This window comes from Alligator mississippiensis, chromosome 3 (genome assembly GCF_030867095.1).
Source record: "Alligator mississippiensis isolate rAllMis1 chromosome 3, rAllMis1, whole genome shotgun sequence".
Lineage (NCBI taxonomy): Eukaryota > Metazoa > Chordata > Crocodylia > Alligatoridae > Alligator > Alligator mississippiensis.
The window spans coordinates 179,887,556-179,905,885 of NC_081826.1; the positions used below are offsets into that span (position 1 = coordinate 179,887,556).

Below are 18,330 nucleotides of genomic sequence, written 5' to 3' on the forward strand. Positions count from 1 at the left end.
ACCAGGACATCACCCCTCAAATTAAATAACTCAAAACAATCTCGTTTTCTTTCTATACATTACAGGCAGGTGCTTAAGTAGAATCTCATCCTGTTCTCAAATTTAATTTGGTGGTGCATAATAGAAAGCCATCTGTACCCCCTTCAAAGCTGTGTTAATAAATACATTGATCCAAATGCATTCAGGACCCTGTGGCTCTGAGTTATCAATTACTCTGAAACAAGTAATGGTGTCTTCAGTGAACAGTTCTATTCCTTCTCTCTCACTGCCTACTCTCTCTATCTTTCCTGAACTGGTAGTTTTACTTTGTAACCATGTAACTCATCCCATCAAGTTTTGCTGTATCAATTTGCATATATAGTACCTATAGACTCAGTTCATCCAGGATGGATGCATTTTACCTCTTTTGAAACTGCTACAAGTTTTAGCATAGGTACTCCATAAACATACTTTTAAGCATTTTAAGCAACACTTTTGTACTTGCTTATAAATACAGTATGGGGGACTAATTAGAACAAGGATCTTTTAGTTTGTACTGTATATAGTCCAATACCACAAGGCTAAGGATTTACTATATAGTTCACTGGGCTGGGCCCCAGCAGAGACTGCAGTGTTTCAAGCCATGGTGGCCCCACAGCTCAGCACTTCTCAGTATGTGTGTATACTCTGGATACCTTCCACAAAGAATCCACATTTTAAGTAGTCCCCGACTCAAGACTAGAACCAGGTGTTCTTGTCACAAATCCTGAGATCCTCCAAAAATTTAGGTGTAGATGAGGCATAGGACAACTTGGTCTAGCTTTACCCTGAAGCCACACTAATCATATGTGACAACCTGACAGAGTGAGCGACAAAGATTCTTTTTGGGGCCCCATTTGGTGATGTCTGCCAGATATTTAAGGCTGGTGAAGAAATGAAATAATTGGAAACAGGAAAGAAAGGTTCAGCTCAACTGTGGGAGTGAAGAGGCAGTTGAAATGTATACAGTGGCTCATCATGACTTGAAAAAAGAGTCAGTGCTGAGGCAGACTGTGCTCAATGGGCACTATCATATATCTTATTCAGATGGGTTGCACTAACTTATCCTTATGGTAGAGTCCCATCAGCGTGTTTAGCCAATATGGGATATGTATTTTATAGTAAGTGTTGGCTGCATTTAGTCAACTTCATAGTTGGTTTCCATTACTGAGCATATGCTGCTTTTAGTAGCAGTTCAAAGATAGATAATGTATTTAATGTGGTTTCATTGTATGCGACTGTAAAATGACAGGCTTATTTCTCCATGCTGATTGGGGGTGGGGAAATCATCTTGTATTTGAGTAAATACACTATTTTAAAATCAATGAGATTTTCAATTCCTTGTTTGTTATCCAAAATCCTAAAATACACTGAAAAATATTCTTTTCATATTCTTTGTCAGACATCACATTGGTTCAACTTATTTAAATCTGTGTCACATTTTTCTTTTTAAAGCCTTCTACCTGCATGGGTTGTTTTAAGTGCTACATACAGTTAATGTTCAACTAAGGACAGAAGTTTCTCTGCATATCAGTTGCAGGCCATCCTTTTTACGTAGCTCCCTATTCCACACATGTAGCCTAAGTACAATATCAAACCTACCAGCTTCACAGCTAATAGCTGCTACCAGCATTATTTGTCTTTCTTCACTCAAAGGACTAAAAGGATTAATGGGAAGATCACTCACTCTTGTCTTCTCTTTGGCTCTCTTTGACAATCCTTGGCATATTCTATAAAGAGTGTCATTTCATGCAATGCCATGTCATTGGTTCCAGTGTGCATCATCATAAGTGGAGACTTGCAAGACAACTTTAGAATCCTATCCTTGCCATATTTTCTATTTTCACTCCAAGAAGACAAAATATAGCATTGCCTGTTTAGGATGATTGAAAATCTCCATCAATAGCTGCATGTTTCAAACAGCAAACCTGCTAATCAGGTATGTCCTTCAATTCCATTCCTTCAGAGATCGCTTCCACATTACTAGAATTGCTGAATACCCAGTAATGATGCAATACATCAAGCTATGGTGAATGTCTTCCAATTATTTTTCTTCTCTTGGTCAATAATCAACAGTCTACTTCTTAATTTTCTAACCTTTTGGCTTTCTTATTGTCAGTCCCTCCTGGTGTGGCATAAATTTCTAAATCTGGTTGTCCACCAACTTTCTCATGCTACAGTGCTGAAACTTGCACTTCCAGGCCACATATCTTCTCTTCCACCATCACCTTCTCCTTCATCATCCTGCAGTAGATGCACTAGAAATCTTTAGCTTGAAGGAAGATACAGCAATTCTAAAGCAGGTAACATAGTTGTGATCCTCAGTTTGTTCCATATCTGCTAGTTGATGAGGAGATATTGTTAAATGAAAGGAATTGCACTCCTTTTTTAAACTTCCTCCAAAATTATCTAGGTTAGCTGCACCTATTCACCAATGATTCTAAAATTATTATACAATGTAGAAATGGTTGAGGATCAGAAAGAGAAAGTAAAAAAAAATATAAAAAGTGAGACAGGTGGTAAAGACAGAAAAGAATCAATAGAAGAGATCAAGAAGAGAGAGAAAGAAGAGATCAACAGATCAAAAACAGAATGTTGTTCTTGTCTTGGTAAAAACAAGTTAGGTTAAATGATGGACCAAAGTAGTATGGTCAATCAAGAGAGACATACAATCAACATAAAAAATTAGTTAGTGTGGCTGGGAGGAGAATGCTATTTTATTGTTATAATTTTTTTATGAGTAGTTCTAGATAAGAGATAAGATATGCAAAAAGGATTTTAACATGATTTACCCAATATAGTGTAAAATTACAAACTTGTCAGAGATTTTCAATTACATATCTTTTACAGTGGTATACTGTGAATAAAATTTAGTTTCAGAGGGCTTTTCTTTCATAAATATTTAGTAACTAGCTAAATAAAGAAGTCTACTAAGGACTTCTCTGTTTATTACTATCTGACTTGTAGACAGCATCTTCATTTTCATACAACTTATCTGCAAAGTAAGAGAGGTGAGGCAGAAGAACTGTACAGGCAACCCCCACTTAACACTGTTTCACTTAGCACTGTTTCGCTATAAAGCTCATTTAAATTGATACCTGATTTCACTTAGTGCTCAGTGAGTTTTGCTATAATGCTCGCAGTTGCCATCTTGGGTCATTAAAAACAACTGCGGTCGTCATCTTGGGTCATCAGATACTTTCGGTTTTGCTTAATGCTCGTTTCGCTTAACACTAATTTTTTCAGGGACCAATTAAGAGCTCTAAGCGGGGGTTGCCTGTATTCAGCAAAAACACTATTTGAAATATGTTTTCATGTTTTCACCAAGTTGAGATTTGAGTGACTATATACTTAAAAACAGAATTATTTTGCTTTACAGGGAACCACCTATTTCATGGTTATAAACAAAATGGCAGTCTTAGTCCATGAGTAAAATATGGAAAGGAGCCAGTTTTCTACTATAGAATAAATTAACTGTCTTATGGCAAATTTGCTATTTATGAAAACAGAAGTTTTTGCCACCCCATACTTTGCATTTGGAGCATTACACTCTTCAGAGACTGGATTAGGGAAAATACCCTAGTTTTAATTTGTTACAATAAGAGTAATGGTCTGTTTCCCCAAGTCAAATTACTCAGTGGAAAAATGTGCTTAAAAGACTTAAGTAAGTGAAATAATGTAAGGGAATCTAGAGGGAGAAAGGAGCAAGGGACAACATGCTAACTCTGACTCATTTCTTACAGTTAACATACATTCAGTATAACTGACTTCAATGAAGTTACTCCAAATTTAGAGCTATGTGAGTGAAACTAGAATAAGACCCTTTGTGCTTCATCAATATGTTCATGAAAGAAACAAAGGAACTAAAAATTGATAGGTCTGAGTTAATATACATCTTCATTACTTTAGGCATTAATACCATATTCACTCGAGTCCAAGATGAGGTTTCTCCTCCCATTTACCCTGGAGAAAAAAGTTCCTTCTCTTTAAAATGAGTACCGGGGGGGGCGGGGGGGGGGGGGGAGGCAGGCAGCTGGTATGGTTTGTGCTCAGAGGCACAGCTGCAACTGCTGCCTATCATCCATTCCTCTCTGCTGCCTCTGCACCCTGCCATTCCCCCTCTGCAGCCTCTTCCCTCCCTATTTACTCCCCCCACCCCTCACAGAGCCTCTGCTCTCCTGCCTAACTAACCCTAGCTCTGTGCCATCAGGCTCTGTGCATGCTGCCCCATAGCCTAGCCCCATAGCAGTGGTGCACAGCCCATATGGTTGCTATGGGGGGGCTGGGGCCATGCAGTGTACCCCAGGCTAGAATGCAGACAGAACCTGCTAATGTGAAATAGAGGCTGGGGGGAAAGTGGGGAGTATAGGCTGGGGGGCGGTAGTGAGAATGCAGAGGCTAGGGGGAAGGGAGACCCCAGGATGCATGGAGGCAGGCAGTGGGTAGAGGGGGCCAAAGGGACAGGCACAAGCAGTGGTTAAGCTGCTTGACTCCCCATGCCTCCTACCTCACCACTGCCTGTCCTCTTGCAGCTGTTAGAGGGATGAATTAAAGATGACTCCCCAATAATTAGATTCTATACATGGAAAAATTATAACAAATTAATAATTTTTCCATGTATAGAATCTAATTATTGAGGGGCTGTCTTCAATTCAGGGTCACTTAGAGAAAATATGGTAAATATGGCAAAAAGGTGGGAACAAAAACCCCATAAATGTCCCATGTTAGAAAACTATATTTTCACACAGCACACTATTAATATGGTGCAAGAACAGTCAATACGCTTCTGAATCATAGACAATGGCTGGTGCTGACATCAGCTTCAGATCATCCACATAACAAGCTAGCAGAAGACGGCTAGCAAATGACATCTTTCGCTTTCACAACTAAGTTTTGAAAAAATAGGAGAAACACTTGTTACACAACCATAAGTCTTACAGCATTTGCTCACATGCCATAGGCCCCCAAATAAAACATAGGCCTTGTTTTGCAAGGCATAATGTAGAAAAGAAAGATTTTTCCAGAGTCATGGCCCACTGTATAACAGCCTAGATCTTCCAGGGAACACAGTGTCCAAGAAATGTGGCATCCTAGGAGATAGTTTAGGGAAAGGAAATAGGCAGCAGGAACTTCCTGATAAGGCTTTTCTGGGATGCAATACTACTTTTACTCTGTGTTTCCAGGAGGACTCACTTTGTCACACAAGGTTAGGCCCAGAACCTTGCAAAGTTGCAGTAAGACAGTTACTTCTTTACTATACATAGTTCTTAAATAAGCTCCTGTAATAAAATTTTGGTTTCACACCACAAGCCTTAACAAGATAATACCAGCAGCAAAATTGCTCTTCAGGAACAAGCTGCAGTGCTTGGCCAATAGGTATGGTTGTGAGGGGGTTAACACAGGGCTCTGCCCCTTCAGCTTTTTGAGCCAGTACAAATGGCAACTACCTTAGCAGCTACGTGGCATTTGTTCTTTCCCAGTGAAGAAAACAGCTTCCCTACTTAATAAATGCACCCAATTTTGGGGGTTGAATTTTGGGGAAAAAGTGCGCATTAGATGTGAAAAAATACAGTATTTTTGTCAATAAGTTCTATCAACTTTTTGAAGTCATATACCTTTAACTCACATATTGTTTAAGGGTGGAATTTTCAAAACTGTTCATCCCTGGCATAACTAACCCACTAAAGTCAATGTGAAATTTGCAATTATTTTCAATAGGAGCAGAGTTAGGCCAAAGTCATGTGTGTGCAAATCCCATCTAGAATGACCTGTTTTAACAATCAAGCAAGCTTGATTAATATTACATTCTACAGAACTTTCAAGATGAAACATACTACCTACAAACATTCCATTTAACTTACAATTTATTACAATCCACCACACAGTTATTTATAAATTATGGTACTATATATATGACAATCTACTACGTATATCTATTTGTCTGCTCTATTGCAACAGTGTTTGACTACCACTGCCCTCTACTTGACAAAGTAACAGACCTGAACAAATGTGTCTGATTAGTGGCTCCACCCTATAGAGGCTTTGGGTCTCAATAGCCAATTGGGTAAAAGGGTAAGTATATACTTTAAATTTGTTCATACAAAAATGCATTATGATTCCTATTTATGAGTACTGAAGTTAGATTCTGTGGGCACTTTAGAAAAGTCTGACACAGATATTTGGTCTTTATATTGTAATCTATAAAATACTAACACAAAAGTTTGCTCAGCGAAGTCCAGTATTAATTGCTATACTTGGAACTACTGTCTACCAAACTGCATATACAAGCACATACTGTATGCTTGTCATGATACACCAATCTGTTGGCAAAGGCCCAAAATGGCACATCATAAGCACAGAATACTGTACAAATTATTTTAAAAGGTTATTTAAACGTAGTAATACCAAAGTTCTCTATTTTATATTTACATAAAAATCTGTGTGCATTTGCCAAACTATGTAATCCATAGTAAAATATGCCTAAAGATGTAAAGAGTTAAAATATTCATTCTACACTAATCTGACATAGAACTGTAACAGCATTTTCTCTTGGGCAGTTAACAACCTTAGTCTTACACAAAGGATGACCTTCCAATTCTTGAAAGCCTACAGTGAAGGAGGGAGTGATTGGGCCTCTCTCAAGTAATCTGTTTCTACCCATTTCACACTCCTGAAGAGGAATGATACTGGGCCAACAGGAGAGCTGCAGAGATTGCAGCAGACAACAGGGAACACAAAAATCTAAAAAGATTTGTTCTGCTACTTCCTGAGACTTCCTGTGATTAGATGAGCAATCAAAAGGGAATCAACATTCCAACCTTTACAAATGTGATGAATTCTTCCACTTTATCATTGGCCAGCAGCAGTTTCTTCTGCACTACTTCCAGAGCTTGGCCACTTTGCTTTGCCAAGCCATGGAGTTGCTGAGAAGCAGTAGTCTCAAGTTCAGTCATGGCACATTCAGCTTCAATTATTTTTCTTTCTAGATTTGTAAGCTTGAGATCCTGAAATATATCAATAGGAAAATGGCACTGGTACTGACACAGGCAGGGAACTATGAAGTAATTTTAGACTAGAAATACAAATAAATTAACTTTATAGGGCATTCTATTATAAATGCCATTCCACAGGAACCTCCAGACATTACATTCATGTTTAATGTCTGAATTATCAGCAATAATGTGATACAGCTTCAGCCCAAGTAAATGAAATCACACACTGAAATATGTTACTATTATTCTGTTGAATATTCTTTTGCAAATATTTACAAATTTTAAATAGCTGACTTTGTAACTTTTCATTTGAAAAATAAATAAATAATGAAAATGAAGTAGTCAAGGAAAAAATCGGCAATAAATACACTCTATATTAAAACTAGCCAAACTTTAACAAAAATACCTTTTTCCCCAACTCCTCTTTAGTTTTGCGATACATTTGTTCATACTGTGACTTCTCTTTTGTAGCTACATTAAGCCGTTGCTTTAATGAATCAATTGATGTTTTCTTGTTTGAACAACCTTCAGTCAGTGCCTTTACCTGAAATAAAAAGAATAACCACATTATCAGCTAAAGCAATTTGCTTTTTTAAATTAAAAACGTGCAAACAAAAACCAAAATAACAAATAAATGTATTTTTGCTTTTACTGTACAAATTGATGCTTCAGCTAAAACTTAGTTGAATTTTCAGCAATTACAATAGGAACATAGTATGTAGCAGGAACTGATCCAGCCAGAGATTAATTTGTACACAATTTGGCTGCATGAAAACTGAGAGTCTAGACAGGTATGATGTATGAAAAAAGCTCTTAAATTTACTTCCTGGATTGTAGCTTTTAGACATATTTTGCTTATGAAACAAGCTAAGACACAATTTCAAATCTTTTTAAGCACAAGGGGAAAAAACATGCTAATCGAAACTTAGCTGGGAAAATGGTAATTGTCTGTGATGTGGTACAGTCTCCTAGATAACTCATAATAACTTTGTCATATGTAGTGAGGACTGATTTAGGCTAAATCGGAATGAAAGAATATTCTGAGAAAATCATTCAGTTCTGATGACAGATGCTATTAATCACACAGCTCTACAGGTAATGTACAGTATCAGGGAATTTCTTTGATCTTCAGTTAAAGATAATGTCAAATTTATCAGCTGATCCTCTATAAATAATTATTAAAGAAACACACAGGCTCTGCTCCTGTTCAAACTGAAAAATGGGATGCTAAAAATACTCAAAGAGCAATGCAGAAGAACAAATTACAGCATTGAATTCTCAACTGTTTTCTCTAAAAACAAAACCAGGTATTTATCTTGCTCCTTCCTCTCTTCTTTATTCCCCCCCACACCCCTCTGATTGAGGATTCCTTAATGACACCTTATCTCTGGCATAGAGGGTAAGAGAGTAGCTCTCTCTGGAGCTGACAAAGCTTAATGACTTCAAGCAGAGGCTACCGTATGAGCTGTGCAGCCAGCAGCCGCTTTCTAAGAGAATATAAGTACTTCTTCCTTGGCAAATAGTTTATTGCTATTTTGGGGTTATATACTCATCAAGACTAACCTGTCAGCTCCCTTTGTCAGGAATGAGGGGTCACATTGCAATACAGGATTTTGAAAGATACCATTAAAAAATGTTTTATCATACTGAATTTTTTCCTGTTTCCATGAATGCCACAATATACTAAGGAAATTAAATTTGGATAATGACTTTTAGCTTTACTTAAATACATAATCAAGATATGGAATAATAATAAAACTTGAATTTTGGATCATTGATAATACTGCAATACAAGCAATTAATTTAGGTGGTCTAAAATACTGCATTTAACCACAGTAGACAAAAAATCTACATAGGTACATTTTGTGCATCTGAATGTCACATAGAAAAATCCTTGTTTGATCTTCAATGCATTTTGTGTTGGAAAGTGCACAACATTCCTGCTAGATTACATACATCAAATACCAACACTGAGTTTTTTAATGCTTTATAGTTACATATTTATACACTGAATTTGGTGAATTAAAGCAGTCATGACATTACAATTTTGTAAAAACTCAAATGGACAGTAATTACAAAACGGTAATTAAATTTATTCTATTCTTTAAGTTGTAAATTTGCACTGCAAATCTGGTGTGGTAGAATAATTTGTGCAATCCAAATAGAATCTTTTTTTTTTTTTTGGTTTAAATACGAGTAATAAAGAAGAACCTTTTTCTCAAGAGTTTCAACTGCTTCCCTATCGAGTTTTTCATTTTCCTGGTTTGCTTTTAGCCGAGACCTCAAGTCTTCTATCAAGTGTCTTTTCATATTTAAGTCTCTCTCCACCCGAGAAATCCTGAAAATAAGAGGAAAAATTACACGAATCACAGCTCTTAATATCTAGTTACTTTAAACAATTAAATGTTTGAATGAAGTGAGCGTTAATTTATTTCTAAAGCTTATTATCTAAATAAAAGACTATCATTCAGGTAAATAGTTTTAAAGGTTTTAGTGAAAGTTGTTATAAAGCAATACAGTTGTTGAAAAAATGTAAACTAATGAATTAGGGAAAATTATTATTATGTGGTATATATTTTTCAATCATTTAAAAACAGGTGGAATTTCCATTTATGAAAGTCAATTGTTCACAGCAATAAAGGAAAAATGTTTCACTGGGATCCTTTCGGACTGGTCTGTAATTTCAAATTATTTCCTACAAAACATTCAAAATCAACACACACACATGCACACACACCATTTTTCACAGAAGTATCTTAAAAAATAAAGCTTACACCTCCTCTGACATATTTTAAAGGTTACGATAGAGGATTGTATGCCTTATGAAATGCTTCTCCAGCAGAAGAATAAATTAGTATTTTACACATATACACTGAGTAATTTATTAATATAAGCACATCACTATGCTACTTTTTCCCTATAAAACAAAATGAATAAGTGGTATTTTCAGGCATAAAGCAGTGTTGATATCACACATTAATGCTGTATAAACCCAGCGAGAGAACTGTGGTACAGTAAATGACTTCACATATTTTGCATTTGAATTGACGTATTAATATTATTGAGGTGATTAGGAGGAATACATCTGACAAGCAAATGCAGTATTTGCTATGTAAAAACAGTATGATAAGCAACCACAATATTTTTATTCTGATTTGGAATATAATAGTTGAAGCCTTCCCTAATTTTATCTTAATGTACTAATTAATAGAAAATATACACTACTAAAGTATTTTAAAGAGTCCTTTACATTTGAAATGAGCAAACTGCATCAATACAGGAAATGTTTAATGTTTCTCTAAAAAAAAAAAAAAAAAAATTGTGTGGAGTTAGATTAATTTTTAAAATCATCTGGTCAGACATGAAAGTCATTAATGTTCTGATAGATTACATTTATATCCTAACATAAGTAAAGAACAATATTATATCTGCAGTTAGGAAAAAAAAAGTCTCAATAGCATGTGTCAAGCCAATACACATGAATTCCAAACATAAAATAACCCTTAATCAATTCAAATCTAAACAAACATAACTGTCCTTTTGCCCTTTCTACACATGTAAGACTGGATACTTAATCCAGTTTAAGCATCTAAACCTTGACATGTCTCTTAGCCCCTAGGCAAAGAATTACTGTATTTGAAAGATTGCTTTTAGCAGTGCTGAGGCATTCATTTAGATTTACATGAAGGATAACTTAAGTCAACTCTGGGGTCTGAATCCTGACTTTAGATATTCTTATTGAAATGCAGAAATGGTAGCCAGGTAATCACTCATCAGTTTACATAAAATGTGATCTTAGCATGTACTGCTCTGATTTTCTAAAAAAACCTGCGTAACAATAGGCAAGATTATGAAAAAGAGAGGAGGTAAAAAGAAAAGGTTCTTTTAACAAGTCTGGGTTGGAAACAGTTAATAGTGGAATAAGCTCTTATCTGCCACAGGGTGGCACCAAACACAATGAATAGAGGACAGAACATACTTTTCTTGTAGTTCCCACATCCGTTTTTCTTTCTCTTGTACTTCATTTTTCAAAGACTTAATGGTGGTTGACTGTTTAGTGATTTCATTATTTGCATTCTAGATGGAAAAAAAAAATTCTTAAAACATAAATAAAGTGGATTAAATATTATCTGAGGTATAACCAATAATGAATTTGTTTAAAATAAAAAGAGCTCATGGAATAAATTTAGTCTATATTTTATTAATGTTATTAAAGAATAATTAGTATCTATGAGGTTGTACAAAAGAACATTCTTAGTTTTACATTTATCACAAGTCTTTCCCTTTGAAGGCAAACCCAAAACTAATTTCTTGCCTGACAATATCCATTAATTATGAATTTATGTTTTGCAGGGTACAAGTAGGATTTTTGTACCTCACAGAACTAGATTTCCCTCTGCACATGGCAGTCAATAGGAGGCATGAGTAGGCAGGAGGGAAGTAAATATCTACCAGGTTCATCTTGTTAAGGGTTTGTTTTTTTTAAACTATACTCTTCCTACCAGGATGTGTATGGGCTCAACGTGGGGTCCAGATCCTTCAAATAATGGTTCCTTCTAATCCTTTTGATCAAGGATTTACAAGCACAAGGAGTCAGACTCCAAAAACAGCTGGTGCTCTGCTGTCCTTTCCAGCTGTTCCCTCTCCAAGGTGTATTACTCTTTTGGTTAGATTTCAATATAAAAATTTGTAGTTTGTGTAAAGGAAGTACCAGTCCTAAACACTTAACCATGTGTAATTTCAGTGAATGGATGTTCATCTCAGATGAGAGTAGAGGTGGTCAGTGTTATCTGTTTTTCCCTGCTCTATACAGTAAGAGATTTGCAAGCAGAAACCCCTTGTTGTGTGTGAATGCACAGGGGATGTTCTGGCCCAGGATTAGGTACAGATCAATTTAAGAAGTGGGCAGAAAAAGAAATAAATGTAAATATCCATCTGATTGCATGTTTAAATAAATGCATGTATTAAGAGCTGAAATTAAAAGAACTAGTACATAAGAACAAATTAGACTTTGAAACCCCTAAGCAAATGGCATAGTAAAAAAGTACATAGATGGAAAATGCACATGCAATGTGTGTGTGTGTGTGTGGGTATGTACATTTTTGCAGATTCAGCCATTGTGTTGTGCTTTGGGAATTAACCCATCAAATCTATAACAGGGAGCAAATAGATCAGACAGGCAGTAAAGGTACTCGAGGAAATTTTCCTTCTCAGTGAAGGTTTGTAATGCTCATTAACATTAAAGGGAATACTATGCACAACACTGTGCACCTAGAGGGGAACAGACTTTTGTGTGTACAGATAGGTGTAAAGTACTGTTTTAATACTATATACTGTCTCCTTCCTAAAACTATAGCTTCCCTCTCATTTTTCTTTTTAAACAGAAAATGTTGGCTACTCACTTTTTCAATAATGCTGCTTATTCTTTGCTCTCTGGAGTCTTTAATTTCTAATTATTTTAGTTTAACGTTTTTTTAAAAGTAAAAATTAGAAAAACATGGCAGTAAGTCTAACCTGAAAGTAGAATATTTTAATTTTAAAAACTGTGGGTATATTTTTTTGTGTGCACGCGCGCATATGCATACATGGTGGTAAATACAGGCATACTGTGAAGGATAAAGAATAATGCATAGATTTAAAACCAAAAAGAGAAGAGGAATGTAATAATCATTTTTGTGTTGTGACAAAGATTGGTAGCATTTTGCCTGAGTAAGGACTGCAGGATTTTTCTTAATGAATTTGAGCCCCAGTGATTTATTACACAACGTGAAGCATTCTAATGTGGTTAAAGCATGCCTAGGATACCAACATTTCTGGGTTCAACATCTCACTAGATCCTGAAAAGGACAGATTTAACCAGAAAAATGTTAACAAGGTAAAAGGCAGCAGAATATTACTGAATTACCTTGCTTGACTTTCATTAGCCTGAAGCAGAATACCCAGTGATACGGGTTTACATCTTAGACATGAAAATAAATCTTTGTGTGGCAAGTTGGCCTCTGCACATTATTAGAAACTAAGTAAAGCTTTTTATAATGGCTATACAAGTATTACCCAGAAAGGAATTGTCTTTTCCTGTGCAAAGAAGCCACAGTGGGTGACATGGAAGGGGAAGGAATTTCTTTTTCCAGGCAGACTTGGGTAAAGACAGTTAGGAAAGGCAGGTGCGGATCTTATTTCCAACTAGCCCTGGCAACAAGGATCTGCTAGAGGAACCAAGGTTCTCTGGGTGGAAACCCCAGGTCTTTGTATTTTTTCTGTCACCTTTGTTACATCCTTCTGCATGTAGGCAGCACAGCACCAGTACATGCTGCCAGGTTATGTTAGACAAATACTTATTTGTTAAACAAAGAGAGCTGATCTAGTACAAAGGGGGCTCAGTAGAAAAGGATTTTTGTGTTTGGGACTATTTCCTGTGTGTCCTGCCAGAGGTAGAATGTCTGCCCGTGAGGTAGTAGAAAAATGGAAATGCAGCACAGAAAGGGTCGAGCCTTTTTTCTGAGGTAGAATATGGAAATCCATATACAAGGGTTCTGACAGATCATATGGATTCCAGGTATCAATTCTTTATACCCAATTTAAACTTTTATATTTAGAATGTTTAACCCACTTCCAGGGGCTTGAGATATCTGAGCAAAATGGGACACAAAGTATGTTTAAGAAGCTGTATTTGTATTTATAATTAGCAACAGGGCATCCACTTGGAAATGCTTTTAAGAGCATGCTTTTCTTATAGATATTTTGTTGCCATTCAAAAGAAAAAAGATACTTGTACCAAAAGCCAAAGTTACCATATTATCAAATGTCCCAAATATCAGCCAAACCTTAGGTCCTTACTGAAGTAAATCCCCACTAATTTAGACAGGATACTGCAACTCTATTATACTTCAAAGAGAGTTTGCTTGAATCAGAATCAAGTAGAAACTGAGTAACTCTGGGTTGGTATCATAAGTGTTCATCATAAATCTTAAGCAAATTGTTTGCACTCAATTTGCTCAACAGCAAGTTCTGATACATTTAAAGTTTTAGACCAAATCTTTTACTCTTTATCTTTTGGAAAGCAACTGAGGCTTCTAGGAGTTTGAGACTACCGTAAGCAGAGTAATGTGGAATACATGGAAAGAGAGCCCCAGTTTTGGGCAGATGAGTGAAGGGATGGCACAAAAGTCAGAGAAGAGGAAAAACAAGTGGCAACCACTAAGATATGAATGAGCAGAGAAAAGTTGGGACAAGCAGGAGGCATGGTTTTGGCTCCTAAGAGGCGTCAGACTGGCTATATAACAGATGAATAGACTTTTTGAGGGTGACGCCTAAGGGTTAAACAAAAGTCTAAGAAGTGGGGGATGAAATTACAGGGACGCAGCAATAAGAGACCAAGACAAGTCACATGTCCTGGAAGAGGAGGGGCAGGGAGGGGACTCAAGTCAAAGGTCAAATGTTGAGAAAGGCAGGTTCTGGTTAATACCACCAGGGCTCTGTGGGATGGGTCTATCTAGCAAGTACATTTTAATTAGGTCACACAGCATGCTGGCCAGTTAAAATCTGCATCCCAGCCTCTTCCTTGTTTGAAAAGTTACATATTTAGTCAAAGGCTGTTCAGCATCCTACTTCCAGAAGAGGCCTTTATACTTGGTTGGGAAGTAGAAGGAAGCCTGAGTGAGGCTCTGCCTGCAAGAAAAGCATGCAAGTTTTTAACTATTTTTTGGATAACAGTTAGGGGGTCACATATCTTTTCACTTTACACAGGCAGAGCTGTATACCCAAACAGATCTTCACTCTGGTCCTGCCATACCTCTCCTTCTGGCAGCAAGAGGTCCAGCTGGGTAAGGGGTTGACTAGAGGGAGGCAAGGAGGCAATTTGGAGGGTCTGGGTAGAATGGGGGAGTAGACTTCCAACACCTTAATTTCACCTAAAATAAAGCTGACAGGATTTCTATGCAGTGCTATAGGCAGAAGAAGCTCTGTGGTACCCAACCCAAACCAAAATCCCAATCTTGACCTTAACTCTTATCCTCATTGTCTCATCCCTCAGGTCCTTGAAATTCCCTGAAATTCATCACATTATAGATAGACAGAGATGTGCCATCAAGTTCAGTTTTCACTCAGCATACAGGAGCAACTCTTCATTAGGAACAAGGATGTTGTTTCCTTGAAAATACTTTCAGCAATACAGTAGAAAAGAAACAAAAGAATGTTCTGTCGTGGAAAGAAAACTGTCCCTAGATACAATATTATGTTTGCCATTATACATCAATAGATCAGAAAAATATTCTTCTGCCACAGGTGAATACAAATAACTATTTTAAGATCCCACATCCTTAACAATATATGTATGTACAACTAAATATAACATTTTAAAATAAAGTGTTTGAAAAGCATTCCCTGCTCTGTTGCTTATCTGCTACGACTCAACTCTAAAGTTCTATGTTTTTCTACAAGGGATCAAGAAACTTAGCTTTTTTTTGGTGCAAGTATCATCAAAAGATACAGGGGAAAGCTCTAAATTCAGAACCTTCCAGGTAACAAGCCTTGAATGTAACAAATTTATTTGTAATTATTACATCTCTATATGTAATATAAAACATTTACATCATATAGGTAGTTTACACTGCAAATATATGGCCACATTCTCAAGCCATCTATAAGTTTTGGGTTTTTTTTAAACTCAGACCTTATTCAGGTAAAGCTTCCATTAAAATCAATGAGACGTTGGCCTGACTTTAATACTGAACAAGGATTTGGCTCACAGACAAAATATTTTAAATCATCAGTGTACTGTTAAAGGTTAGGTGCAACTACCCTTCATTTGAGACAGTCTAAAACAACACTTAAGCTCCTGTTTTGTGGTTTGTGTCTGTGGAAATGACAGAAAGGACAGCTGCTGAGCAGCAAGGAACCAAGGAAGCACTAGACACAGCTGGAACATGCAGTAAGAGCATATCTCTGAAAAAGGTGTCTTTTGGCAGAGCACTACCTGAGCAATGCTCGGAATTATAAGCTAAGACACTGCTGTTCCTGCTTTTCTCATGGAAATTTAAATTTGCAAATAGAAAAGGATTGCATCAAACATGCACCTATCATCAACTTCTGTCAGAAACAATTGCTACGAGCTTAATTTTTTACTAACTGCTTTGACTAAAAAACAAGTAACAATTCCAAAACTGAATTCTTAATAGCTTCTTATGCCAAAAAAACTTACAATTTAAATACAGATTCTACTAATCATCGGGTTGTCAAAACTTTTTTTTTTAATATTAAAACATTTAATTCATGTTTAGTATGAAGTATTGAAAACTGATTTAATATCTGATATTGGGCTTCCATACATTTGGTGCCAGCTATTTCTATTCAATAACATACAGTCCCTATATGAGCAGATGATACTGATTTTGGTCTAAAGTTTTCATAGTTTCTACATGAAAAATGGTAAATCTGGAACAGTGGGAATTCATACTTTCATCACGACATGCAGACATGATGATACAAAACAAAAAGAGTAACATGAGTGATGAAACCAGTGCACCTCTATCTTAATGCTAATCACAAGTCACTACTGCTCAATGCCTTCTCACAGGAAGCTTGGAATCATCATAACTCCACAGTACTCTTAACAAGATGATTTGCAATTGACTGTAGTCCATAGTTTTTTCATCTGGCCACCTCAGCCTGTAAAATGTATTTAACTTCAAGTTTCACTCATCTGTTTTTGATGATATATTTACCACTTAAGAACAAATATTACCTGGCACCCTACGCTGCTAGTTATTGGATAAACAATATAAAATATATCTTTTCATATCTCTGTGACAGCTTTGGAAATACAAAAAAAATAAAAGTTATCCTGGTAGATGGATCACATCTGTTCTCTCACCTTTAGTTTACAGTGTAGCTGCTTCATCTCCAAATCTATGTTCTTTGAAGGAGTTGTTGGTGTGGCTTCAGCCTCATTAGAAGTCACAGGAGATGGATCTTCCCTTAGCTTCATAGCTCGGGACACATGCTCTAATTTTCCTTTTAAATCTTCTCTCTCTTGTTGCAACTTGGCCAGATCAGAGGTCAATGTCTGTTTCCAAGTACAAGTAACAACAATCAGTTACATTCAAGAAGTGTGTCTGATCAATCATAACAAGATATATGCGTCTATGGGTTAGCATTAGAAAAGAAACAATACACATGTACATTGTCTGTATTCTACATTACATATTGGTTGATTGAAATAATTTGTTGAGAGGACTCAAGGGGAGGGAATCAAATCTGGCGGTAAAGAGAAATAACTGAACACAAAAAGGCTTGAACTTTTAAAAAGGCACTCATGAAACCTTAAAAGTTTGATTGCCTGTGTTGAGAATTGTCCCATGGCAGGAAAAAAAAAAATCTTATTATAGAGAGTTGTAAAAGAATAGCAGTATAATAGTGGTAACTGTTAAAAAAGATGTTTTCCTTAGGGCTGTCTCTGATTCTACACTTATTTTCTGCACTAAGTATCAGGAAATACCATGGTATCTCAGATACCACTGTGCAGTGAAAGGTGGTTAAATGTCAGTTCTGTTTTAATGGTGAACACTGCAAGTTTACTTGAATGCTCTGTTGACAACTTCTGTAAAACATACATCCTTTTCTTGGCTTTTGTTTTGATATTTGTAGGGCTTGTAGAGGTTAAAGCAAAATGGACCAGCTGCACTAAATAACTTCTGGTTGGCTGGTCTTTATTCATGTTGTGTAATTCCTTCTCTTTCACATATATGCACCATAGCCAGAGAACCACATATTCCATAACCTTGACTCTAGGGCTGATGTACTTAACTGGTAAAAACCAAGCTGGAGCAGGACAGGATAACAGATGTTAGTTGTTTTTTCCACTGGGTAGGTCTTACCACCCTACACTGCAGCCAAAATGCTTCTCATTTAGCAACATAAATGTTAAGTCCAATTAGCAGACAAGGCTTGTTAGGGATTTAATTCAAATAAATAACATGCAAACAAACTATCTAAGTCTTATTGCACTTGATTGACAACTGACAAAGGCCATTTAATCAGTGAAGCAGTATATGAAAATGGTCCTTAAAGACATAATTTAAAAAATAAAATATTTGCTTTAATGCTCCTATTGTAAAGAATACGCAGTGAACATTATTTTGCAAAAAGGTAGCTGAATCTTTATGCCAGTGGTCATCTTTCACCAGTCTGTAGTCAGCAGAAAGCCATCAGGCTTTAATGGCCTAACAACTCTCTGGCTACTTAAGAGGGTAACTACAGCACTATTTTATTATTCGAAAGAAGTTTATAATATGGTAGTTTAACATAAGGAACAATTAGACAA

The 18,330-nt window shown here is 36.3% G+C and overlaps 1 protein-coding gene across 8 annotated transcripts in view; it reads right to left on the reverse strand.

The window, feature by feature from the left end:
• CNTLN (centlein) overlaps positions 1 to 18,330 on the reverse strand; it is a 369,536-nt gene that overhangs the window by 39,562 nt on the left and 311,644 nt on the right. For 7 of the 8 annotated variants that reach the window (XM_059724694.1, XM_059724692.1, XM_059724691.1 and 4 more), the window contains 5 exons: positions 16,882 to 17,073; positions 10,990 to 11,087; positions 9,222 to 9,348; positions 7,417 to 7,554; positions 6,837 to 7,022 (listed from right to left, as the gene is read on the reverse strand). In XM_059724694.1, the coding sequence (XP_059580677.1) occupies positions 6,837 to 7,022; positions 7,417 to 7,554; positions 9,222 to 9,348; positions 10,990 to 11,087; positions 16,882 to 17,073 (741 nt within the window). Of the gene's footprint in view, positions 1 to 1,705; positions 2,356 to 6,836; positions 7,023 to 7,416; positions 7,555 to 9,221; positions 9,349 to 10,989; positions 11,088 to 16,881; positions 17,074 to 18,330 lie in introns of all 8 variants that reach the window. The other variant, XR_009460954.1, reaches the window with a different exon arrangement.